Below are 27201 nucleotides of genomic sequence, written 5' to 3'. Positions count from 1 at the left end.
CAAATTAGTGAAATTAAAAGTGAGCATCTATATTGCTGAAAACTGTACTTGTACTAAATGCTATTTTATATATGTATATATCTCAGTTTCTATGCAGATTTTGGACCTCTGAACTTGGCAATGGTGTACAGATACTGCTGTAAGCTAAACAAGAAACTAAAAGTGAGTATTCTAGATGTGTTTATGTCTTGGAATGAAAATGTTTAAACCAGAAAACCTGCCCAGTGGGATGGTTTCACACACACGCAGGATTTAATTGGGTGATTTAGATCTTTAGAAAAATTTGTGAGAGGTCACCCAGAAGTTGAAATCGATTCTTCAGATTATACCACAAAGGACATGTCAACCTCATTCTTTCTTCAGGACAACTGCAATATGAGCTGCATGAAGTCACTGCAATCGTGATCTAAGAGAGGGGCACAGCCTTTCAGATTGCTAATGAGTCTCTATCAGATTCCTTTATAGGGTAATTTTTCCAAAGCCTTCACATCCGCTTTGTAGATGCTGTTATGGGGTGATGAAGGAAGGGTCTCATTAGGAGGATAACCAGGTTTTGCTTGGTCAAAATGGAAAATTTTGTTAAACATCATCTTTGTAGAGTTGATAACCAAATAAGACCATGAATTACCTGCTATGACAGAATGTGGGCAGGCATTCAGTGTTAGCCTGTAGTGTTTGTATTACATGAGATCCTTCTCATTCTCTCTTTGCACATATGGATTTTGTCATGTGGGTTTTTTTCCTTTTAAACTCTGCATGTATTAGAAAAGTAACATTTATATTACTGGGATTATTAAGTTTACTAAATGAAAACCAATATTTATATTTTTCTTTCAATTTATAAATGAACCTCTTGGATGTTTCAGTTTGGAAAACAGTATAGTACAATGTATGCTTGTAAGATAATTACAGACTTGTAAAGCTTAGTGTTACTGTTCTCTATGTTGGATGAAGTGAGGCTGGTCTACAGTACAGTGTCTTATACACATAGCTGCTCAGTGATTGTCTTTGGGTTTTGGTTGCACTTAGATATAAATATAGTCTGGCAGAGCATTTCCTGTAGAATATATTGTATGCTTTATACATTTGCAGATTTTTGCCATCAACTTTAATGTGTTTTATGGTCATACTTAGACATTTCAGTTAACAATTACATAACACACAAAAACTATCACACCCAACTCATTTAGGAATTAAAGTATGCAGTATTATCTGGCTTGAAAATGATGTCATAGATTCATTCACGTAAACAAGAGCCAAGCATCTACTATTTTGTAGTTTATAAAAAATATATTTTTAAGACCCTAAAGAAATAAATAATCTTTTTAATATAAAATGAATTTTAAATGACTGAACTAATTATGGAAGGATCATTAGTCAATGCTTGAACCTTATCCTTGGGAGGATCTAGGGGTTTTTTGCCCCTCCCTCTTGTGTGTGTGTGTGTGTGTGTGTGTGTGTGTGTGTGTGTGTGCATATGTGTGGTATGTATGTGGGGGACTAGAGAAAGTCATTGGGTGTCTGCTATCACTCTCCACCTTATTACCTTGAGACAGGATCTCTCACTGAATCTGGAGCTCACCATTTGGCTAGTCTATGTAACCAGCCAAGTTTCTGGGATCTACCTTTCTTTGTCTTCTGGGTCTGGGGTCACCAGTCTATATAGCCAGCCCATCCCCCACTTTTACATGGGTACTGTGAATCCAAATGCAGATCCTTACACTTGTATAGCAAATGATCTTACCCACTAATCCGTTTCTCAAGCTCCTATTTCCTAGTTGCAAAATCATATAGTTGGCATGAACCATGTATTACAAGTAAACATACGTGACTTAAATACTATCTGGAGTTACCAAAGAGAAAGAAGTCATTATTAGGAAGATGAAGATTATGTATCTCAGTGCTCTACTACAGTGATTGTAGAGGAGTAGATGAATTGAATTGGTTTTTTTCCTACCATATTCTATATCTAACAGTTTTGGTAAATGTGTATAAAGACTTGTTTAAATTTCCTTTCATTTCGAAAACTTCCTTACATCTTATGAGAGTTCATTAAAGTTCAGACATCCCCCCTTGCTTTTTATTCCAGTGATCAATAATCAGCTACATATGCCTGGAATGACATTTTTAAATTTAATAAAATTAATAGGTACTCTGTAGCTTTCTGAGGGATTGACTTTCTAAAACTCCAGCATTAATAAGTCATAGGCTCGTTCAGTAAACCATGTCAAATGGAATCTCTGTATCAGGAGGCAAAGGTTTACTTTAGCAATCCAAAGGCAGCATAGAATTGCTTTGGATTGGTGGAATCCATTTTTCATCAATAAGGTAAGGATTCTAGCCAGGCACGGTGATGCACGCCTTTAATTCCAGCACTGTGAGGCGGAGGTATGTGAATACCTGTGAGTTTGAGGCCTGTTCTCCATAGCCAGTTGCAGGACAGCCAGAGCCACATACCGAGAGACCTTGTCTCAAAAAAAGAAACACCAGGTTTCAGAATGGAGCTGCTCTGCCAAATCACCTTCCTAATGTCACATCTGTAAACTCGATAGGGAATCTAAGGGTTCTTCCGGGAAGATTTTAAATACCTGTTCCGATGACCCGAGTGCTGTCATTTCCTGTGATGAAGCTGGTCAGTATTCTTCTAGGAATCTAAATGATAGCTGTGAAGAGATCACAGGACGAGATGGGACACCTAGGAGTGTGACCTGCTCAGCATCACCGGTGAAGTTGGAGCTGCTGCCAGTGTTCATATTCTCACCTTTGCCTCAGCGGGTCACGGGGACATTGGGGTTAGGATCCTTCTGTGCTCATTGTCCCGGTTGTTTCTGGGTCTTTTGACCTTTCCTGTGGCTGTGGCTGCCATCCTGGCCGTGTTTTCTCCTATTTGGAAACTTCTTTTCTTGTTACATATTCATCACTCTGCCAGCAGCATCTCTACACTTGCAGTCTCTCCATCCTCCCAGAGCACTGGTACCTGACAGACGGCCGCCTTTGCTCTCTGTGGTTCCTCATCTTGACTGGGGCCAGGGCACCTCCATGCTACTCCTTCCTCTGTGGATGATTTCCTGCGCTGATTTCCCGGGAACCTCAATACTCTTGCTACCCTGAGCCGTGTACTTTCCCCCATGATGTATTTATTTGTCACCATGGCCTGTCTGATGGATCCGGCTTCGTTCTTTGGTGCGTGTGTGTGTGTGTGTGTGTGTGTGTGTGTGTGTGTGTGTGATGCTTGCTATGATGTGTGTGCGGAGGTCAGAGGACAATCTTACAGGAGTCAGTTCTCCTTCATTACGTGTTTCCTGGGGATCAAACTCAGGCTGTCAGTCTTAGTGGCACCCACTTTTCCAGCCAAGACATTTGACTACTCCACAGCGTTATTTTACGTAATAACCTCTTGTTAGAATTCTTCTGGTGTGATTTCTAAGAATTCGCAATTTTATTAATTTTCTCATTTTTTTAACACTGCTTTAGGCACATGTTTTCTGTTTTTTGTTTTTTGTTTTTGTTTTTTTCTTCTTTTTTTCCGGAGCTGGGGACCGAACCCAGGGCCTTGTGCTTACTAGGCAAGCGCTCTACCACTGAGCCAAATCCCCAACCCCTTAGGCACATGTTTTCTAGTTTGGAAATGTTTATTCTTTTATGATTCTTTTCCCTTCCTAGTTTTTTTTGTCCGAGGTACGTAGATAACTTTTGCCGTGTGTCCCGAAGTTTCTAATTTCTTAAATGTCATAGGTGTGTTTTTCAGGACAGTGCTTTGAGATGATGATTTACTGCAAACTTACTGATTTTTTTTTTCTTTTGATGTGTCCATGCACATCTGATTCCTAGTGACTTTAGTTTTAATTACGTTGGCCAGAATGGAAAAAATTATTTCTTGCATATTTGCTCCAGGTGCCCCCAAAAAGCACTGTGCCCACCAGCAACAAAGTCATTTGCTCATTTTGAACTGTCTGATAAATTGCTACTAAGGAATTACACAATCACAGGCCAGAATTCGCTGGTTTTGATCAATACTTCCTGTGAAGAAGCAGCAACCAGAGAGGAGAGACTTGATCTCAGAGGCGTGAGCACAACTGGCAAACCGTGTGTGTGGCTCAATGGAAAGCGTCTTCGGTGATTGACAGACCAGGGCAGGAATGGTTCACCTGGAGTTTTGAGGGGTCTATAAATCCTGAAATTACAGTGTGCCTTGTTGTGCACTTTTATTTTTCTTCTGAGAAGAGTCATAGCTCCTTATTAGTGCTCAAAGGTATCCTTGGCTCAGACGATGCTAAGAACACTGAGCCACAGTATAAATGCTTCAGGGCTGTAGCAGGAGACGAAATTGGCAGTTGGTTAAAAAAAAAACAAAACAATACTTTCTCCTAATTTAATCAGTTAAAAAAAAAACTCCTCAAAGCTAGTTGAAAAACCTAAAGATTTAATAAAAAAAAACCTAAAGATTTAATAAAAGTAATGAGACTGAACAAGCTTTTCTTAATATAGTTGGTACATTGTTACGTATCGATTTTACTTTTCCTCAGAGGAACGGAGACTTCCAGCTTGGGAAAAAAAAAAAAAAGAAAGAAAGAAAGAAAGAAAAAAGGAGACGTTTTCTAGGGCAGCGACTTTAAAAAAAAAAAAGTCCACAGCTGCTGCTATGAATCAACAGGACAATTACTGTAATCTCGGACCATTTTGAAAGGATTCAAAGAATATTCAGAGCCATTTACAAAGCATCCCCATTACCTTCCAGCATAAAAGCGCAAGAGCGGACATCCTGGAAGAAAGGATTGCAATAAGGCACCGAGGGGCCAGGCAGGGGGTGGGTTCTGGGAATGCCCCTGCCTGAATGGCTAGGAGCAGTAATTCTATCCTGGAACCCAGGCAGCCGCCACACTCTCAGGTCGTGGTACACAAGAACTCTTTTGATGTAAGGACAGACGTCCTCTTTCTATAACCACGAAAACGCGTTGCAGTCTCCTCGCGCAGTCCTCTTCTGTTTCAGGTGGATGATGGGACTGGGGAGAAGAGAAGCGAGCTATGTTCTTGAGACCGTTCATGTAGTTTGAAGAGGTAGTGGGACTGTAACTCACGGGAATGAGGCTGGGCATGGATGCTTTGTGTGCATTCAGAAAGGCTCAGGCTGGAAGACCTTCCTCAGAGCATTCTCAGGCGCCTTTAACTGTTTGATCCCAATGATCACACACGGACGCACGCGCGCTCGCACACACACACACACACACACACACACACACACACACAACTCCACATGCACACATGTACACACAACCCTCAACCCACACTTTGGAGACAGGGTCTCTGGTAACCCAGGCTAACTGGCCTGGAGTTTCCTGCACAGCTGAAAATGGTCTTCAACTCCTTATCTTCCTGCCTTTGCCTACGGAGAACTAACTTTACGAGTGAATTTTTATTTTTTGTTCTGACCAAATGTGCCATTTATTAATGCAATCTACTGGGTTTGAAACAAAAAAATAAAATAGACCATAAAGAAGCAGTTGTTTTCTTTTAAAATAAAAAAAAATCGACCTGTTTTTTAATCTTAGCTCCAAACAAAACATGAACCACGTTTTATTTTGTGCAGCCAAAGAAAATGTTCAAGAATGTCCCTTTCCTGAGAAAGCTGGAGGTAAACAACAGCAGTCACGGCTGCTCCCTGGAAGACATAGTCACTTTATTGCTTTGGCAGTGACCCCTGATGGCTGTCCAGGTGCTCATTGTCATGGCTGTGTCAGGGCTAACCTAGTGACCAGTAAGGGAATGATGCCTTGGCCACCATGGTCCCTGTGCTGTGATCTCCTTAGTCTGACACGGTCCCTGGCAACACTTGCTTGCTTGTGCATGAGCTGTGTTTCTTACTAAGGAGTCTATTAATCTGGCTGTGCTGGGATCTTTCTTACTCTAGTCGGACTGACTTGCATAGCTTAATTAGACGTACTACCCTAGCCAAACGACTCCAATAGTTTACTTCTACCAACTTGACTGAGGGGCTGCCGGAGAGGCCACGAGCCGTCATGTGACCCAGGAACTTTTTGCTTTGCACTCAACTTGCATCACTTTTGCTGTGGAATGGTTACACGGTGTGTGGTTTCCTGATCTAAACGGAACAAGTGCATGATCATCTGTGTATGTCCCTGTCACCTAAGGCTGTACTCGGTGCTGTTCCTATGTTCGCATGCCTTTCTTTTCTCCTACCTCTGAGTTTCCATGGCTTGTTTGTCTTACATTACTACACCGGAATGCAGCCTTTCCCATAGCTCCTTATTCAAAGACAGAACATGTACATGTGGCCCCTCCCCTTGATTCACGAATCAGTCTGTCACAGCGTCACTTTCCCTGCTTGACAAGCGCCATTAAATATGTTTGATGATACGCTATGTACTTACTGTGATTTATCTCATGAAACTTTGATGCTCTGGGAAGCGAAGCAGGTCTGGAAGTCTCTACAGGTTTGACTACGTAAATGGATAGATGCTCTTCTGCTGACTAACTCATGAAACCGTCGTTGTATAGCGTGTGCCCTGTTTCCGTTGTCTCTGTGTAGTTGTTCCCTTGTTTGCAAGAAGCCTAAGCCACTATTTTGCATCAGATTTTCATAAACTGAGACCACACGTTGGCTAGAGAAAGGGTTCCCCTCACAGATTGTTTTTGGAGCAGCTGCTCAATGCATGCTGATAGGAATAGGAATTTGGGACTTTTTCAGTCTGGTAACCAGGCACAGCAAAGTGGTTACCATTCTGTCTACAGACAAGCCCCGTGGTGGATAAGTTCTCCAAAAAAAACCATTACATTTGAGCAAAGTACAGTGGTATGCACCGTTAATCCTAGAACCCGGAAGGCAGAGGCAGGGGGAGTCTCTGTGTTCAAGGACAGTCTTGATTTACAGAACAAGTTCCAGGGACACACAGTGAGTTTATTTTATTTTATTTAAAAAAATGACATTTAAATCTGTGATCAGCATCTGTGTCTGATGAAAATGCATGCAGAATTTTGGATTTGGGGCTTCTTTCAGACATGGAAGGCTCTGATGGTGCTGTGCATGGAAACAGCAGGGTTGAGTTACAAGTGCTTTCAGAGGACCTGCTTTTGTCACTTGTCACCTGACCCACTCCAAGTAAGAACCCTGGGAGTATCTGAATTTTGAGCCTCTGGAATAACTCCATGGAAGGCAGCTTCATTAAGAGATCATTGAAGGGCCTTGTTTCTGAGGCGTTGTCTCCTGTACTGGGTGCATTTGTTTATTGTGACAAGCGTTTCTCAGGAATCTGTGGACATATTCTGTAATGTCCTTTTAAAAAGTGGGTAGCATGACTTAGAATTCTTTTACAAGGGACTTCAATGTTTTTCAGGAGGCGTTTTCATTAAATGTATGGTGTTTGAGGATCACAAGGAGATGGGGAGGGATGACATTATATTTGTGTGTAACATTTTCCCAGAATTTACTGATAGAGGTAGACTAGTAGATTTTCCAGACTCTATTCCACTGAGTCAGACACTCTGGGCAGGCCCAGTGGCCAATGCCTTCTAAGCTCTCCAGGATCCTCTGCACCAATCTTCGGCAAGCATGCAATGGAACACGATAATATAATAGTAAAATATAATGGAGTTTAGGTTTAGGTTTAAATTTATTTTAATTTTTTTATTCCTGAAAATTTTTCATACTGCTGACCTTTTCAGCCCAGAACTTATTTAATAAGTTCTGAGCCACAAGACTTGTTATGGCCTCATAATTAAGGTTTACTCCAATTATGAGCCTCAGTGAGAGAGTTCTGGATTCCTCTGGCCTCCCACACTTGGCTGTGTAAGGGTTCCCAGCAGGCCTTTCCTGGGACCTGGCTTATGTGCTGGTAAAATGCAGCATGCTTATCCTATTTCAGCCTTGATTGGGACCTCTGCTTTGAAAAGCACTCTGTGCTGTTGAACTGGATCCCTCTGGCGTTGTTGCTCCTGTTGTTTTGGGAAATGATGAGATATAGTAATTGCCTAATAGATATTCGCTGCTGCTGCTGCTAGGGCCTTTGTCTACTTAGCTTGAGAAGGTTCAGGAAGCAAGACATGTCAGTTTGGAAGATGGAAGTCTAAGATACACACAGATGGGTGGTGACCAGGGGGTGACCTCTGTCACGGTCTTGTGCAGCACAGTTGGCTAGAGGGCTTAGTGTTCTTTTGGAGACGTCTTCCTTTTTTGTGTTTAAGACTGGTTTGACTTGACCCATGTTTTGCTTTGCTGTTGTACAGTGTTTTTCTGGGATCTCTGAGCATCTCATAGAAAGAAATAAAGAATCTGTAAGGATGGGGCTAGCTTACTGAAAGTCCGATGTATGACCACGACTTTGCAAATGTTCTCCTTGAAGAGCCAGGCTTACCTGGGAGACAGCAGAGGAGATGGGCCAGAGTGAACAGGAGGCCCATGTCCTGTGAGAGGCACGAGGCTCTCCCTTCGGCTTAAGGAAGAGACTTGGAAGAGGTTGATGGGGCTCATTGATAAAGCAGAACCCTGCTATCCTGAAGTGTGATCTCTCCTCGAATGATAAAGTTTTTCTTGTTATTGATTTTTCCTGTCGCTGTGACAAACTTCCTAACAAGCAACTGAAGGATAGATGGATGGAAGGATGGACAGATGGAAGGAAGGACAGAAGGAAGGAAAGAAAGAAGGAAGGATGGACAGAAGGAAGGAAAGGTGGAAGGAAGGAGAGAGGAAAGAAGGAAGGAAGGATGGACAGAAGGAAGGAAAGGTGGAAGGAAGGAGAGAGGAAAGAAGGAAGGAAGGTAGGGAGAAGGAAGGAAGGACAGAAGGAAGGAAGGGCTTTTTGACTCTCAGTCTGAGGGCACAGTCCGTTTTGGTGGTGAGGTCCTGGTGGCAGGAGTGTGAAGATCTGTTCAAAAAGCAGAGAGGTGAACGTCGTTGCTCAGCTTACTTTCTTTTGAATTCACCGTGGGCCCCACAGCGTGGACTTGTGCTGTTCACATGCGGGTCTGAAGCTCCCTGGCAGATTTGGAGGTTTGTCTTTGGAGGATTCTTTATCCGGTCAACATGAACCCTCATATTCATGAAAGAGCTCTAGAGATGGGTAGATGTGTTCCCACTGGATGGTGCTGTTCTTTTTAGGGTGCTTGGATTACATAACAGAGCAAGTGTGGTTTTTATTGGAACGGTGTTATTCTTCATATTTGAAAGAGAACATTAAAGAGTTGTTTTATCAATCAGAAAACATTAGCTAAATAGCCGGCAAAATGTTTTATTATCCCTAGTGTTTTTCACTGCAGAGATAGGGTCCCCCCCTCCTCCTCCCATGAACAGCGTCACTGGTGCGGGTCCCCACTCCCCCAACAGTGTCACTCGTACGGGTCACTGTGGGGCAGGGTGGCTATAAGGAGGGAGCCTGGCTGAAGTGAGGGGGGCGTTAGACAAGGCTGCAGTTTGTAAGATTCTTCTCTGCTGTCATCCACTTTGAGTTGGTTTTGACCCCGTGGGCAAGAACTCCACTCCCTGCGGTCTGACCTGGGGGCCAGCAGCCAAGCTTCACTACACGGAAACCATTTCTCAGCTGTAGAGCGTTGGCGACCCAAACTCTGAAAATGAAGTCCAAAACCATCTGAGCAGGAGAAATGCCCCAAATGTTCCCCTATAAATCAGCTGTAAGCCTGCCACAAATACAAGTTTGCTTCCCTTGGCAGCTTTCTGTGGGAAATATTTTGAAATAGTTAAAACTTGTAGGGCTAAGAAGGTGGCTCACACGGAGACATCCTAGTCTCTCAAGCCCAATGACCCGAGTCTCACTCCTGGGATGTGTTTAAAAAGCTGAATGTGGCTGTGCGAATCTGCCATCTCAGCATTCTTAGATGAGGTAGGAAATGGAGACAGGAGTATTGTCTGGAAGGTCGTGGGTCAGCTAGCCTTGGGTACACGGCTTATCTGCAGAAACTTTAATATGGGGGGAGGTGAGAACAGACTCTGCAACGTTGTCCTCTGACCTTCATGTGTCAGCCCCCTGGAGGCAGAGGGATCTGTGTGAGTTCAAGGCCAGCCTGTTCTACATATCGAATTCTAGGCCATCCAGGGAGAGATCTTGCCTCAAACAAAACAAAACAGCAAGTGAACACCCCCAACTTACTGGTGAAGAGCAATAAGTGGCAAACAAATTAATACAGAAATAGTAAAATTAAATAAATAAAACTATCCAGAGACTCAATAAATCAAAACTGAGAAAGCAAGAAGCCATGCGTGAACACCATTGATGATAGCCATGAAGTCTTTAAATCATTTCAGTCAATACTCTGCGGACTTGAATCAAACACAACTACTTTTTTTCTCTCTGCTCGCTAGGAAAAAAAGTCATCAATAATAACAGATTGTCTGCATCAGACAATAACTTTCAAAAGTTCAGTTCACAAGGACAGACACTGTTTTCAAAACACATGATCTGTAGTTGTTCATGTCTGAAAGGGTGTCGAGTGTCTCTTGGTTTCTAGCTGGGATCCGCATAGCTTCCTGCTTTTGTGCATAACCTTGGTCCTTAGATTTCACTTTCTTTTCCTTGTTGAAAATAACATAGTAGTGGAATTTTTTTGTTGGCTGTGCTCAGTGTACTGGGTATAATAATCTGCTTATATTTTCAGTATGAATTTACAGACGATTTGTATGCCTATATTTACCAGACTATAGAAACTGTCCCTGGAAGTAGATAGTCTTATGTGCCTACTTTTAAATAGCCATTTGTCACTATACCATAACAGTCTTGTGACCCAAGGAAATTATGATTAATTGAGCCATACCCACGTTCTCTAGATTTGAATTGTGACTAATAATCTGATTTAATTTAATAGAGCTAATTTCACTTTTCATGTTTAGCATGTGTTCAACAAACCATTTGGCTTTATTTTGGATTACTTGAGCATGTCGCATATTGCCTGGCATATAGCAAGTGCTTAATGATTGAGCTCATGGCTGTTGAGTTATGATGTTCACTGATATCCTTTTGATGGTTCCTCCGTTTCCACCAATCACTTTCTTTAAGATAATTAAAAGGGGGCTTCTAGAGTATATACTAGAAAGAAAAATTTAATATTGGTCTGTAAACATGAAAGTTTTGGAGAAGACAATAGGATGGTTGACATATCTTTAAAGAATTCTCATGCTGAGAATAAAGAGTAGTAGTTATGTCATATGCATACGATCAGGAATCAATTATTCATATTGGCTCCTGTGATTGGAAAAATCAATGATTCAGTTATCTCCATTCTCAGAGACGTCCATGTATTGGTTATATTGTCAATTCTTAACGTTCAGGTGGATCGAAAAGAAGGGAGCTAGTAGCCCCTCCCACACCCAAGAAAGTGAGCGGTAGGATCCCCCAGCTCCAAACAGGCATGTCCCAAATAACCGGAAGCTAGCCTTGAGAGGCTACAGTGTAGGAATTGCTACACTTGCTGAAGTTGGGAGAAGATGGTAACTCCTGCCTTTCTGTGGTAGTCACTCTGTGCTTTGTTCTTTCCTTCCAGTCATACAGTTTATCAAGAAAGAAAATAGTGCACTACACCTCTTTCGACCAGCGGAAAAGAGCAAACGCAGCATTCTTGATAGGTGCTTATGCCGTAAGTACTTTATTTGCGGTTATTCTGGGATCAAGGCGGTGAAGTGCTAACCCTGGCCACATTCCAGTAAGACAGGAGGCTTGCGTTATTAGCAGGTTGGGAGCTAATCAGGAATGTAAAGTGAACTAACATCATCGGTGTACTTACTGTCCATCGTCATCATCACCACCACCATCACTACCACCATCCTCCTCCTCCATCATAGTCGTCGTTGTCTTGTATTATTCTGAGTCAGAGTCCTCTGTATTACTGGCCTGAGTAGCCCAGGCTGGACTTAAATTTGATGTGGTTTCTTGTCTCAGCTCCTTAGTGTTAAGATTTCATGCATGAGCCACCTTGTCTAGATGTAGATCTATTTTCGGATAGCTGGTGAGAGACTCTTGGAATGATTACGTGTAGCTCGGATTCTCCTGTTATCAGCATTTTAGTGCGCAGAGCATCTACACCTAACCAGGACATACCTAAGAGAATAAAGTATGTGTATGAGTGAAATATAACATAGAAAGTTTAAAGCCTGCCAAGCTGTTTTGTGGGGGTGGGGGACAGAGGATGCTCTAGACAGCAAAGGGGAGGGTTATCATTGTTTATTTTTTTAAAACCAATCCATGCATTCATTTATACAAGTATTTGCAATAGAAAAATGGAATATGAACTATACATATATTATAACTTCCCTAGTAAAACAGTATGATCTTTAAAAGAATAAGTTTGGATAGAAGAGGTTTTGTTCTCTGAAAGCACAAACATATCAATATGAGCCCTATATGAGGAGGGGACAGTTTCTGGAAATTTCTGGATACTCTGGGAGTGGGCCAAGAGAAGACAGAAATCATCATGGCTAAAATGTACCTGTAACCTGCATTGCTCTTCGGGGCTGTGTGATTCCTACAGAGGAATGTGCTGATTTACAGGAAGGGAAGGTGCTGATGTTTCCGCTCGGTCCCAGGGAAGGCCAGGGTGTCTCTGAAGCCTGAAGCTTGATGCTGTGTGACCTTTCCAGACCTCCTTTGTGGACTTTGATGGAAGGCACTAGACTCTGCCATGCCAAGTGCAAATTTCAGGGGGTGGGGTGGGCGGGCGGATGACTGCTGGCAGGCCGTGGGGGTGCAGGCAGGGAAGAGGACAAGCTGATAGTCACCTGAAGCCTGGGCCTTGCTCCTGGAACCTTAACCTCTAGTTCTTTTCACTTCTACTGTAATTCCCAGAGTCGTCTGAGGCCCCCTTCCTTTCTTCTTACACAGTACAGTGTAAGGAGCTAAGAGTCAATAAAACATGGCCTTTTCATCCTGAAAGGGCTCTGTGCTGAAGGGGTCAGGTCACCTTTCTCTCAGCTTTACTTATTTTCCCTGTGAAATGGGTGTGTTGGATACTGCGACCCCGACATTCCTTTCAGGGCTTAGGATACCAGGGCAGTTGGCTGTGCGAGCAGGCTGTTGTTTCTAACCTGAGAAGCATACAGGGAGAGCCAGCTGTTGCTGTGGAGGGCTGGCGAAGTGCTAGTAGCTGAATTAAGCAGGCGTGCTGCTCTGCACCTTACACTCATAAGTGTACTTGGTTGATTGACAGCGGGATTAAATATGGCGCTCCTGTTCTTCTCTCTTGACTCAAGCCATGTACTCTCCTGTGAGGTTTTGTGATGTTTTTGAGCATGTTATTCATAGGTCCTTTGTCATAAAGGACCTCTGTCAGGTCACCCCTCTCCCTGTCCTCCTCTCTCCATCCCTCTCTCTTACCCTCCCTCCCTCCTTCCCTCCCTCTCTTCGTCCCCTCTTCTCCCTCCTTTCCCGCCTGTCATTCCAGTTTTGTTTAGAGTGAGCTTTAATTATTTTACCAGTTAACCCTAGAATTCTGAAATGAATTCTAGGTATTACACATGCATTGGGGCCCTGAGAAAATACCCTGAGATAAAACAAATATGGGAGCTCCTGTCACTTTAAAGCAGCCCTACGGGAAAGAGCAGGGCTGGCCCAGAAGAAGTGCTGAGCACAGCGAGAGCTTGTCTTACACCTGGTCACAGTCCTGAGCTGAAAGTCATCATTCTCGTGTGGGTCATTTCCCAGCTGACCTTTCTGATCTCGTAAACGGGCTCCTCAGAAAAGTTCTTTTCAAAACCCTTATATAAAAACGACATTTAGGGTTGTGGTCATTTCTTCAAGAGCGAATGCTTCTTGTGTGTACTTAACTGTTGGCACAATTCTTATAAGATAGCAATAGATATTTGTGAATACTCTTGTGAGTTCAGTGTCGCTAGGTGGGAAAGTCTCACTCTTATAAACGAATCTTCTCTGGGTATGAAAGGGCTTCTAACTTGGGAGCAGCCATGTAACCTATGAGACAAAATAGGTATATGTGGTTTTTTTCAGAGTGATGTCCCTAAGAGTAAAGACAATTCTCTCTCTCTTCCTCTCCCTCCCTCTCCCCCACTCCCCCTCTCTGTTTTTTCAAGACAGGGTTTGTCTGGGTAGCCCTGGCTATCCTGGTACTCACACTCACTCAACCTCCCAGGAGCTGGGATCAAAGGCGTGTGCTATCGCTACCGCCCCGACTGGCTGATGAGTCTCTTCTTAAATGTGCCCTCAGCCATGTTCAAGGTCGATTGGCTCACGCCTTGAGACAAGTCTTCCAAGCTTTAGCTTCCTCACCAATAAGGTTTAGATGATGCCTGAGCTTCCCTGCCTACTGCACAAACTTAGTATGAAGGTCAGACATGGAACTGTCTGGATAGCACCACATCATATGTCTAAATTATCACAAGTTTATTGTGACAACATATACCTTTCTCCCCTCTATCCCAAACTGACTTATTTCCCCAGTAACCATCCCCTTCAGAAGACTTAACTCTTACTCTTGATGAACCAATTCAAAAGTGAGTAGTGATTTCACTCTCCCAGCACCCGCATCCCACATTACACGGAATCAGAACTGTGGTTGGTGCCAACTCCTGGAACACTTTGAACTGAATACGTCTTTCAGTTTCATGCTGTAACAGCCTAGGTCAAGCCTCTGCCATTTTTCCCTTGGTCACTTCTGTCCTAGCTTCATGCATTTTCCTGCTGCCTTACTTTGTGTGTTCTTGTTTCCTTTTGAATTCACTTGCCATGCAATTGTCGGGGTGCTCTTTCCAAAAAAAAAAAAAAAGAATTAAAGTGAGATCTTATCAAGACCCTGGTTTGACTCTGGAGGCCGACTCTTTTTGGCATCTGATTCTTCCGATCGGATCCCGTGTGGCCTCATGATCTCCGTGCTCAACTCCTCCCAGCACACTGGCCTTTTAACCAAAAATGGTGATCCTTCTGTCACCGGAAACCTTCCTATTCTACTCTCTTTACCTAGCTCATTCTTGCTTAGGACCTCAGAATGCCTGTGTCCGTCTCCCCCCCAGCCCACCCCCTTCCCCAAAGTTCTGTCTGAGAGAGCTTTCCCCCAAACTCCGCCCTGCTCCCTTGTTCACCTCCCAGCACTTGGCTGTTTTATTTTCTTGACGGCACTCTGTCTTTGAAGTTACCTTGTGTGCTTGTGCGTTTACAAGTGTATTATCTCTTTCCCAGACCAAAGGGTGGGGACCTTATCTGTTTTGCCCAGTGCCCCGTCTAGAGGGTGATAAAATATTTAATGAGGAGTTAGCTCCAGTCATTCGCTAGTTGTGTTGGAAGCTGGCCATAAGGCTGTGGCAGTGTCCTAGAAGCTTCCTGCTGCGCTGAATCATGGGTAGGTCCTGGATGGGAGGCGGCCACACGGAAGACACTAGAATGTCCAGTGTGGAAGGGTCAGGTGCTAGGAGCAGCAGCTGTTTCCTCACTGGTGTATCCGAGTACCAAACATCCAGTTTAGGGTCATACTGTCTGTGAGGCAGATGCCTGTAAATACACTGAACGGATAAGCCACTGTAAAGGGCCAAGTTAGATAGAAAGTGTAAGCGATGTCTTCTTCCCCGAATGTCTGAGGTCACATTGAGCCAAAGGATGCAGGATGAAAGGTGAGAGCTGGCATAAGAAACAAGACTGACATTCTTTGAAAACGGACTTTTATTTTTCTAATTGTTTTGTTGTGGTAAAATACACAAGACTTCTTTTTTTTTTTTTTTTTAAACTTGAGTATTTCTTATTTACATTTCGAGTGTTACTCCCTTTCCCGGTTTCCGGGCAAACATCCCCCTAATCCCTCCCCCTCCCCTCGTTTATGGGTGTTCCCCTCCCCATCCTCCCCCCATTGCCGCCCTCCCCCCAACAGTCTAGTTCACTGGGGGTTCAGTCTTAGCAGGACCAAGGGCTTCTCCTTCCACTGGTGCTCTTACTAGGATATTCATTGCTACCTATGAGGTCAGAGTCCAGGGTCAGTCCATGTATAGTCTTTAGGTAGTGGCTTAGTCCCTGGAAGCTCTGGTTGCTTGGCATTGTTGTTCATAAGGGGTCTCGAGCCCCTTCAAGCTCTTCCAGTTCTTTCTCTAATTCCTTCAACGGGGGTCCTATTCTCAGTTCAGTGGTTTGCTGCTGGCATTCGCCTCTGTATTTGCTGTATTCTGGCTGTGTCTCTCAGGAGCGATCTACATCCGGCTCCTGTCGGCCTGCACTTCTTTGCTTCATCCATCTTGTCTAATTGTACACAAGACTTCTTACTAGAGACATAAAGATAACAACAACAAAACCCCAGACAAAACAGGGTTTCCTGTATCTCGGGGTGGTGAGTACAAGCTGTGTAGTCAAGGTGACTCTGAGCTTCTGATCCTCTTTCCTGCCTCTCATGCTGATCATGCAGCACCGTGCCCCCATCCAGTTTCTGTAATGCTAGGCATCGAACCCAGGACATCTTGTGTGCTAGGAAGCATTTCCACTGGCACAGACCATTGGGACCATTTTCAAGCAGCTAATTCCACAGGAATGATTACCTTCCAGAGTAGTTTTTAGTTCCCTTGTAGGTGATTTCCAGTATGCCCTAGAAGCTTTTTTTGTTTGTTTCTGTAAGCATGGAGAGTCTATTTAAAGCCCTTTCTTCTAGATCAGTTGCAAGGATCAAAAAGGAGTTAAACTACAGTGAAGCCTCATGTTCATTAGGAGACCCACGGAAAGGATTTTTCTGTGGCTGACCTTAAGGCCAGACTGCTGGATCGATGAGGCCACTTGGAGATCATAGTGACACATACTGGTGTTGTCTCTTCCCTTTCTAGGCTCTGACATTGCACTCCTGGAATTATCTTTGAATAAGATAGCTTCCTTCCAGGGTAGCACTGGGGAAGTTGTAGAATCAGGATGCCTGATCACCAAAAATGCTAATGTGCCTTGAAGAAAGTAGCTGTCAAAATGATATTAACGAGGGGCTGGAGAGATGGCTCAGTGGCTAGGACCAGTAACTGCTCCTCCAGAGGACCTGGGTTTGAGTCCAAGGCCCCACATGGCAGCTCACAACTGTCTGTAATTCCAGTTCCAGGGAAGACCTGGTCTTCTCTTCTGGCCTCTGTGGACACTGTATGAATACGATGCACACACAGAGTGAGTTCAAAGCCAGCCAGCCTGAGTTATTTAGTATGTGGGAGGAAGCATAGTTTTTTGAGTTGCAGAGGATGCTTGAGCAGAGGTTGCAACCACATTGTGGCCTCCTTAGCTTACCTTTAACCTTTGCCTTGCTGGTATAGATGAACTGGGTGTAGCCTGAGCCAGACATCATGTCTGCACTGCAGGGTGGCCAGGCTGAGGTTTATAGACTTTGTAGCCACGCATGTCTACCTTTTATTTTGTGCACCACACACAGGCCTGTTAATATGGTTTTATTGTGGGAGTAAGTCACCTTCTAATTGGAGAGGTGTCATTCTCCATCTGGCTGGAAATCAACCGCTGTAGCACAGCCACGAGTGTAGCTTTGAACCCACTCGGTGTATGTCATAAGCAAGCATTTGCTTATTTAATCTCCTGTTCTTTTATCTTTGGGAGGAGGGATAATAATACCGTGCATAGTGGAGGCCGGAGGTGGAGGAGGCCTTGCATATATAGGCGACGTTGTGATCATGTTCTAAGCACTTAGAAATCCCTGCCAGTTCTGAGTGGGGAGAGCTGTGTGGCCTTCCCAAGTTTTCTCCATCAGTTGCCCCTCCTCTTACCTGTTTTGTGCTCAGGCCCTTAGACCACAGCTCTGAGGGCTCTGACAGCTACCTCCCTCCTTTAGCCTTCCCAGTTATCCCTTTGTGTGCGTAGGTCTTTCTGGGGCTCAGCACCAATCAGGTGGCTGTTAATCTAGTTACCGCCTAGTGGAGTTCTTCAGATATGAGTGTGAGCTCTTTCCATTTTGTTCTTCTAGAACGTGATTTTCCTGTTTAAAGGAGGAATCTCTTTAAACCACATGAACCTCTCTCTTGTTACTTGGTAACTTTAGTAAATATTTAGCTCCTGTGAACCATGGTGAGTCCTGCAGAATGTAAACAAACTAACAAACAAATCCAGCTTCAAATATGGAGAACACACAGGCAATAAATAATTGTGAAAGGTGTGCAATAGGTGTGAAGCCTGGAGAAATGAGAATTCATGCAGTAAATGCCTTGGAGCGATTACCATGCGACAGGGGCACAGCCCAGGGTGAATGTCTCCTCTTTCTGCTGTTACCTTGAGGACCTGAGGCCAAGAGTGGAGGGAGGGGAGGATTGGGATGTTCCCAGCGGGCTGAGTTGGTAAGGAAGTGTCACATAAGGGGAAACACTGGAGGTGAGGACGTTTAAGAAAGGGATAATATAACAAGAAGTGGGGAGAGGGGCTTTCTTTTCTTCTTCTTACAAGCAAAAAGAAAGAGCTTAGAATGCAGCTTTGATGTGTTTCCTTTCGTGTGGTTGGTACGCGGCTGCCTGACCTGCCGCTGAGCCTGTTTTAATGGCTGTTCAGCAGACCCACCGACGGGGTATGGTACGGTTTGTTTACCATTTAATATTTTGTTACAGTGTATAAAACATTTTCCTGAATTATATATGTTGTACTTGTTCTTAGCCTAAATGCTGAGGTGTGACTTCAAATATGGATTCAAAAAAATGGATTTTTAATCTTTAGATTGCTGGAGGTGGGATTAATAGGGTTTTTTTTGTTGTTGTTGTTTTTTCTTACTTTTTAAAAAAGTATAGTGTTTAAGGCCTATTGTACTTAAATCAGTTTGTACAGTTGGCATTATGTAGAATTTAAAATTTTATACATGCATTAAATTTTTATATTTATTTGTATGTGTGTGTAGATGTGTGTATGTGTGTGTATGTGTGTAGATGTATGTGTGGTGTGTGTGTGTAGATGTGTATGTGTGTGTAGATGTGTGTGTGTGTAAATGTCTGTGTGTAGATGTGTGTGTGTAGATGTATGTGTGTAGATGTGTGTGTGAAAGTGTGTGTGTAGATGTGTGTGTGAAAGTGTGTGTGTAGATGTGTGTGTGAAAGTGTGTGTGTGTAGATGTGTGTGTGTAGATGTGTGTGTGAAAGTGTGTGTGTGTAGATGTGTGTGTGTAGATGTGTATGTATGTGTAAATGTGTGTGTAGATGTGTGTGTGTGTAGATGTGTATGTATGTGTAAATGTGTGTGTAGATGTGTGTGTGTGTAGATGTGTGTGTAGATGTGAGTGTGTGTGTAGATGTGTGTGTAGATGTGTGTAGATGTGTGTGTGTGTGTGTAGATGTGTGTGTGTGTAGATGTGTGTGTCACAGCAGTCTCAGTACAGAGGTCAGAGGACAACAGGTGGACTTTGATCTCTCCTCTCCTTCTACCAACTGACTTCCGGGGTTGAACTCAGACCTCCTCAGGCTCAAGTTTCGGAGCGAGAGCCTTTCTTTTTGTTCTTATTTGCTTATTTAATGGGTTTGAACCATACAGCTTGGGGAATTTAATTGCCAAAAGCTATCGCTTCATTATTTTTGCTGTAGTAGCTTCTTTCGCTTTTCAGATTGGGTGTTATACAGCTCAGTATGGTCTAGAGTTCACTGTCTTTGAACTCCACGTCCACCTCATGTCATAGCAGATGCCCTGGTCGCCTGGCTCTTGCCGTCTTTCAGTCCTTTCTTTCAGAATGTTCCTGATCCTTAGGTGTAAGGGTCGTGTTGGAGATGTATGTAGTGGGGTTGACGTCCCATGGCCAGTTAGAACCGTGTTAGCTCAGAGTGGCTGAAGTAAGTGTCCATGTGTTATTTGATGCCTGATTGGCTAACCGTGCATTTGTTTCGCTCTTCTCACAGACCATGTTACTTCCTTTCTTTATTAATTCTATTGACATCTGTGAATTATGATTTCTGAACCACCTTAAACTTATCGTTAAATCTGTAGCTTCAATGTGTTATTTAAAATGCAGGCAAAAATTGTTAAGAAAAATGTTGGATCAAAATAACAAGGATGTGTTTATCAAACATTTATTAAAACAGTAACTCAGCAGCAGAGAAGAGCAGCCAGTCATCCTTCCCTCAGGCTTCCTTGTAACCTAATGATAACATCATGCAGGGAGGAAGGGAGGGGCGGGACATGACTGGGCTGACTGATTTCCTGTTTGCAGTTCCTTCCTTTAGTGGGTTGATAGGCAGTACTTTTTTGTGATATTGCCTGTAAATGGGTCCCGTTTTTGTTCTTCTAAGCCTGTGTTTTTGGTGACTTTGAAATAGCTCAGGCTTCCTGAAAATTGTAGGTTTTTCTTCAGTCTCTCCAAGACTGGTGTTCTGTTTGTCTTTTCCACACAGTAAGCACAGTACCACCTTCCCATAGTCAACTCTCTTTGTGTTCCCTCTAGCTGGGATCCATAAAAAGAACCTGTACCCTTTTTGTTTGCTGAAGGCATCTTTCTCAATTTATAGCATAAATATTTTCTGTATTTTTGTTTTTCTCTACTTCTGCAGGGGAAGCTGCAAACAAGCTTCCTTTGTGCTCAAATAAGCTTGCAAACACATCTACATGTCACGGCGATAGACGCTTATTCGTCAAGCATGTTTAAAGTCTAGGTTCAGTTCTTACTACTGAGATGGCTCAGGGGGTAAATGTGCTTTCTGAGCAAACCTGGCGTCCTGACTTTGATAGAGAACCCACTTAAACGTGGAAGGGGAGAATAGACATTCACAAAGTTGGCCTCTGAACTCTCTGTGAGACCCCTACCACAAAAAAGAGTCAGGAATGATGGTTACACCTGTTATCCCAGCACTTCAGAGTTTAAGACAGGAGGATTGCCACAGGTTCAAGGCCAGTCTGGGCTACATAGTGAGACCCCCCCCCCCCCACTCCCCATGTGTGTTTGTGTGTGTGTGTGTAGTTATGCATATATAACTACATATTTTAATTACACTTTCATTATGGAAATAAAAATTAAAAATCCCCTTAAACTCCTATGACATTTGCTATGGTGAGGCTGGCTTTGATGTATATGCTAGGCCTACTATGAGACCGTGAACCCATGTCCTTGGGCATCCCTGGCATTTACTGTTCCGTTTTCTATAGCTTTCCTGATGGAGCTTGCTCAGTCAGACAGGTGCTCATGCAGGGCCACAGGCTTGCTTGTCAACATGACACGAGTACTAGGACATATGACACAAGAAGTGAAACTTCCAAGTTTTATTAATGAACATACTGGGGTAGATTTAATACTGAGTATATGGGATGAATTTACTGTTTCCTCTTAGTTTTAAAATAAACCCGTTAGGTTCGAAAACTAGATTCAGTTTTGTAGGGCCACTAGAGTGTCTCCGTAGGAAAACACTGGAAGAACCTTGACTCAGGTCTGCTAGAGACTCAGGAGGGTGGATCCAATGACTTGTCCAAGATTAATATCATTTCTCGAAGAGAAAGACCAGAACTCAGGTCCAGTCCCCAGGCTGAAGCTTTGTTTGGTCAGAGATAACTGAAAAGCTCCTCTTAGAATAACATCAGCTGACTGACTGAAGGTAGCACGCTGAGAGGACAGCTGGGCTCTCCCCGTGATAGAGAGGTGTTGTAGTGTTTCAAGTACAGGTGTGCGGGCTGCGCTCCAGGGAGCGGCTGAGTGTTGACTCTGGCTAACTGGGGGAACAGCATCTACTCACCTCTGTGTTCCTACCAGATGCAACCATAGCTCTTTTCAGATTTGTTTTGTATGTGATGTTTGTGGATGACTTAGGGGTAGGTCTGAGCAGGAGGCTAAGTGATAGGGGAGTGGGGAAAGGAAGTGGGTGAGGCTCGTATCTTGGGATAGAATTTGTCTGTTTTCTCCCTTACCCCACATTCACACACACACACACACACACACACACACACACACACACACACCCCATTTATGAGTATATTGAATGGCTTCATGAGGCAACTCGTCCTCTCTCTCTCTCTCTCTCTCTCTCTCTCTCTCTCTCTCTCTCTCTCCCCAAGGCTCTAATGTAGCTCAGACTCAAGTTGAAGCTGAGGAAGGACCTGGATTTCTGATTTGAGGTTCTCTACCTTGTAGTTATACACGGTGCTGGAGACCAAACCAGGGCCCTGTGCATGCTTGTTGAGTCCTCTACCCACTGAGCTCCATCTCCTGCCATCACGTGGTATTTTACATTGTGCGAGGCATGCCATGTTCTTTTCTATACGATTAAAAACAAATTGGTGTGGGGATGTAGCTGGTTGTCAGAATGCTTGCTTGGGATGCATGACTCCTTGGGTTTGACGTCCAGCACCACATAGGACATAGTGGCACGTGTCTGTAATCTCAGCACTGGAGAGAAGGATCTGTCTAATCTCATGATAGACAGGAGGATCTGGACGTCAAAGTCATCTACTGTATAGAGACGTCAAGGCCAGCCTGGGCTACATGATAAGATTGCCTCAAACTAAACAAAATCAGGACTGGGGATATTTTTGCATGTCTTTTTTTTAGGGCCCGGATTTTGGCATGGACTGTGTGAACAATTGTTTGGGTTTTTAAGATTAGTCCTCAGTTAACAGGATCAAGTGGAAGAAAAACTGCCAGTGTTTTCAATTTCTCTGAGAGTCTCCCATTGCTAAATAATAGGCGTGTATCAAGTCCCAGGTGGTTTTTAGTCAGCTGATGACTGGAATCATGAGAAAGGATGTTTGTGTTAAGTGCTCAAATCCTAAGATGAATCCTGGTCACATTGTCATTGGAATCACTGTTACCCCTTCAAGCTTCTCTCTGGCTTTTCCTCCCTTTCTCTAGACAGCCAAAATAGACTGTCAAGAGTAACCATGAATGAGAAAAGCCTGTGTTTGGGGCCTGCATAGGCAGCCTGAGCCTCCTAAGTTAGTGTGACGAGAGTCGGAATGCAGTATACTTTAGGTTTATAATAACGTGTGAATTTTATTTCAAGGACAGTGCCTCCCCTCCCCTAACTGAGTGTGGTGGCACACACATGTAAGGTCATTCGGAGGCTGAGCCTGGATGACTCTGAGTGCCAGGCTACCCTTGGCTACATGGTCACACCCTGTTTCAAACAAAAGAACGAATTCCTCCAAAACCATGTACCCCTCCAAAAATGGAAAGAAATTCCATTTGATAGAATGCATTTCATTATGTTTATATACATTTATATGCTATATATTAAGTTATATCCCTTCTCCATTATGGAAAGTGAATTAGTTCATTAGAAACTCTCTCCATATGTAATTTTAAAGGAGTCAGCTGCAGCTCCTGTAGACATCACTGAGATCCTTAGAACTTACGATCAGTGGTTGCACATCAGTAAACACAGACTGTGCCATGTGAGACACTAGGACACAGGTTACTACCTGGCCTTCTTTTCTCCTTTTACTTCTTCCTCCCCCTCCTTCATCTTTCCCTTCCTCTCCCCCTCCCATCCCAACATGTCCCCCACCTCACCCCCTTCCTTGGTCTTCCTCTGTAGCCCTGGGTAACCTCGAACTCCACTGACCCTCCTATCTCTGCCTCTTTCTGCCTTGTTAGTTCTTTCCTTTGTTGCGGCCGTGCGTCGACCTTGCTGGCCCTGGCCCTGTCTCTCTCAGGACTTCCAGCACATGGCCTTGAAGGGCTTTTAGACATTTCATTTTGTAGATCCAGGCCTTTTTATTTTTTATTTTTAATTATTCACAGTGACCTAAAGATTGAAGTTTAGTTTGGTGGCAAAGTCGTGGCTCAGGAAACTAAGCAGCTTTGCTGGTGTCACCTTTGCTTGAAGGAAACACTCAAAGTCGTTCTACAGCTTCATAATGCTATTAGCAGGGGGTGGCATTTGTGGTTTGCAGCTTCAAATTAATGAGCAGAGTGACAGACTTTCTGTGGAACGGTACATTCTGCAGGCTGAGTCAGACTCACGATTCTTTCAGGAGTAGGTGTGAGTCATTCAGTGGGCTTGTTTCAGGGGGGAATTTCTTATTTAATCAAAATAATACAAAACTTTTTTTAGACAGGCTCTTCCTGGTGTTTCTCCTCCCCTATCCGTCTGCCTCTCCCAGCCCGCCGCTCCCTATCTTTCACAATGTCATTTTCTTACTACCTCACTCAGAACGAAGCTCACGTCTAGCTTTCTCCTCCTGCCTCTACGGTGCCATGATGAGCTTCCCAAAGTTAGTTCTCAGTAGGCTCTCTCTCTGCTGCTAGAGCGAGTTTCTGGAGTAAAGATGAATTCTCACTCAAATTTATGTCCCCTGTACCCAAACTAGTACCTGTCTCTGCAGTTTAGGTGAGGAGGGGAGGAATGAGCTAGGAAACCTCCCTGCGGGGGATTCGGAGTCCCAGATGTGAGCCATCCCGTGTTGACCAGGTAAACAAGTGCAGACGAGCCTCCCGCTCATCCTCTCCGTTATTACAGAACCGTATGTGACTGTAGACTCCTCATTATCCCTGACACCACTTTCTGAGGTTTCAGTCAATTCTGGCCCTAACACATTAAATAGAAATTTCCAAATATTATAAAAAGCTGCACCATTTCCAGGAGTTTCATGATGGTTTTTTTACTACCTGGTTCTATCTCACTGAATTATTCCTGTGTTCAGCAGATCCACACTGTATATCCTACCTGCCTGATAGTTACCCACTACCTGTCTTGGTATCTAGGCTACTGGCATCCTGTCTCATTGTTTATATTGCAGTGATCTTTACCAGGTTACCCTCCCTGAGTTATCAACCTAACTTCATCTGATCACATAGGCACTGCATCTTTTTTTTTAAAAAGATGTATTTATTTATATATGTCTTCTGGTTTTTGACACACCATCCCCCCTAGCTCATCCATCCCCTCCTCACCTAAATCAGACCCAATTACAGGTGGTTATGAGCCACCATGTGGTTGTTGGGAATTGAACTCATGACCTCTGAAAGAGCAGCCAGTTCTCTTAACTGCTGAGCCATCTCTCCAGTGAAAGTGGTGTAAGACAAGATTTTGAGAGACTACATTCACCCAGCTTCTACTATAGCATGCTGTTACCACTTTTTCTGTCATTACTAGTTTTTGTTGTTAATCCTTTGTTTCGCCTAATAAGTTAAATATCATAGGTATCTATCTATCTATCTATCTATCTATCTATCTATCTATCTATCTATCTACAGTTATCCAGTAGCCAGTGGAATGGCTCAGCAGGTAAAGTGCTTGCACTCTAAGCTTGAACCCTAGAACCCACATACGTGTAGAAAGAGACAGCTGATACCATACAGTCATGCTCTGAGCTCCATACCCATGTCTACACACATTATACACAGATATGATAATGATTAACAAGAAGTAATGAGAAAAAAGCACAAAGTAAAAGATATATAACCTTTGGGTCTTCATGGTTTCAGGCTTCCCTTTTGGGTTGACAAGCATGTCCCCTGTGGAGGTCACTCTGCTTTAGTCCCAAGTTCTAGTTCTTGACACCTCTCACCAGAATCCCGCTTCAGTGCTTTTGATTTGAGTCAGCTGCTTGTTAAAATGTGGGAGTAGGAATGTGCATAGCACTGGAGAAGGTGCTAACATTTCAGGATAACATCTAAGAGTGAGGGAAGTCCCAAACCTCATTAGTTTGAATTAATATGTTCCCTTTCAGATATATCTGAGATTTTGAGAAAATTCTCAGTGAGTTAGTTGTAGTTTTGACCATAAACTACATTTTTTAGAGCTGATTTTTGTATTCACTTTTTTTTCTTAGAGATACTTTGGTAAATTGTACTGGAAATTATGAAAAAATGGGGTTAACCTTTTAAAAAGTTCTAAAATAGTTTTGTTTTCCTATCTCCAACTATGTGAATTTATTTGAAAAAAAAAAAGAAAGGATATCCTGGCTTTGGACTGCTGCTATGATTAGCACAGAGATTAACAAATGTGCTAGATACTAGGTTCCATAGCTGACATATTGTACTTCTCCATGCAGGAAAGAGGAAGTTGATTAAGATCTTCTAAGTTGTCGGGCCTGGTGGCCCACAAACCCAGCACTCTGGAGGCAGAAGCAGGTAGATCACTATGAGCTTGATACCAGCCTGGTCTACACATTGAACTCCATGCCAGCCAGGGCTGCATAGTGATCTACTGTCTCCATCAAAGCAAAGCAAAACAAAACAATGACCCCCAAACCCCCAAACCAAACAACAGCAGCAACAACAACAACAGCAACAACAACAACAACAAAAGTTAGGATTAACTCCTTTTTTGAAATTTAAGGACTGTTGTTTGGCCTAGGCCTCCTAAGTTCATAAGCTTTAGGATGGCGTCAGAGGGCCTCTGACTTTTTTCTTGTCCACTCTAGCAGCGCAGAGAATCATTTTCTCTGCAGAGTTGGCTCAGTGCCTCTGAACATAGCTTCTTCCTAGAAGTAGACATGGCTTAGGGAGGCTTGCTCCTTACCCCAGCCTCCCGCCTTCCTAGGTCCCATCCTCACTGTACTAGGAGACTCAGACCTTTTCAGAGGAGGTGGAACCAGAAGGGAAGGGACCCCCCTGTTAGAGTTGCCATTCCAGTATCTTTGAAACCCTTGTCTTATTTCGACACCCAAATCCCACATCTTCTCATCAGATTACTTCTCTCCTGTTGTCTTTTCTTTCTCTTTCCCCTCCTTTTCTTAATTGGCTAGAGCATAGAATGTCAGCGTTGAGATAACTGGAATGTTCTCATTCTTTGGAGCAGAATCATTCTTAGTCTTAGTCAAACTTAAAACATTAAATGAGGCCCTGGTGGTATCGTTTATCCAGCACTCCTGAGGCAGAGGCAAGCAGATCTCTGTGAGTTCCAAGTTAGCCTTTTCTACAGAGTAGGTTCCAGGTCAGCCAGGGCTGTATAGTAAGACTGTTGCAAGCAAGCCAGCCAGCACGAAACACACCCCACCCCCAATCTTAATAATAATGACTTTCTTAGTGGTTTAAGTGGAAATAAGTCGTTTATTAATTTCAGTGGGAAACCTTTACCCTCCCTCCAGTCTGGTTACTATGCGTATTCTTTTATTGAACAAGTATTTATGTGTATTCATACAGACATTCATCTGGGCTCTCAGGCAGTATCAGTGAACAAGAGGGTTTGAATCCCTTCCTCTCTGAAGAAGCACGGGTGTAAAATGTAGTGACCCGAGCGGTTGGACAGTTGCCTACTTCATATTGGAATCAGGAAAGCCCTCTTCCAGTGGCTGACAGTTAAGATACTACTCAGGAAGAGTGTTTTGGGTAGAGCATATCCCGAGGGCTGGGTGGGAATGAGCGGGAAGGGAGAGGCGCTAAGGC

The 27201-nt window shown here is 43.5% G+C and overlaps 1 protein-coding gene and 1 long non-coding RNA gene across 17 annotated transcripts in view; one reads left to right on the top strand and one right to left on the bottom strand.

Annotated features, from left to right (window-relative positions):
- The window catches only part of Cdc14a (cell division cycle 14A), a 166642-nt gene that overhangs the window by 23902 nt on the left and 115539 nt on the right, over positions 1 to 27201 (top strand). For 8 of the 15 annotated variants that reach the window (XM_087624813.1, XM_087624815.1, NM_001134856.1 and 5 more), the window contains 2 exon segments: positions 87 to 162; positions 11506 to 11598. In XM_087624813.1, the coding sequence (XP_087480939.1) occupies positions 121 to 162; positions 11506 to 11598 (135 nt within the window). In that variant the 5' untranslated portion in view covers positions 87 to 120. 15 annotated transcript variants of the gene reach the window in all.
- LOC147996503 (uncharacterized) lies at positions 23930 to 25750 on the bottom strand. 2 transcript variants are annotated; one of them, XR_015676806.1, is made up of 2 exons: positions 24763 to 25750; positions 23930 to 24148 (listed from the first exon to the last, which is right to left on the bottom strand). It is a non-coding gene; the product is annotated as an uncharacterized LOC147996503 (long non-coding RNA). The 2 variants fall into 2 exon arrangements; XR_015676807.1 differs by having other exon boundaries at positions 23930 to 24017.

Source organism: Rattus norvegicus, chromosome 2, assembly GCF_021556685.1.
Source record: "Rattus norvegicus strain SHRSP/BbbUtx chromosome 2, alternate assembly SHRSP_T2T, whole genome shotgun sequence".
Taxonomy (NCBI): domain Eukaryota; kingdom Metazoa; phylum Chordata; class Mammalia; order Rodentia; family Muridae; genus Rattus; species Rattus norvegicus.
Note: the sequence above shows the minus strand (reverse complement) of the source record. Positions and strands in the feature narration are given on the sequence as shown.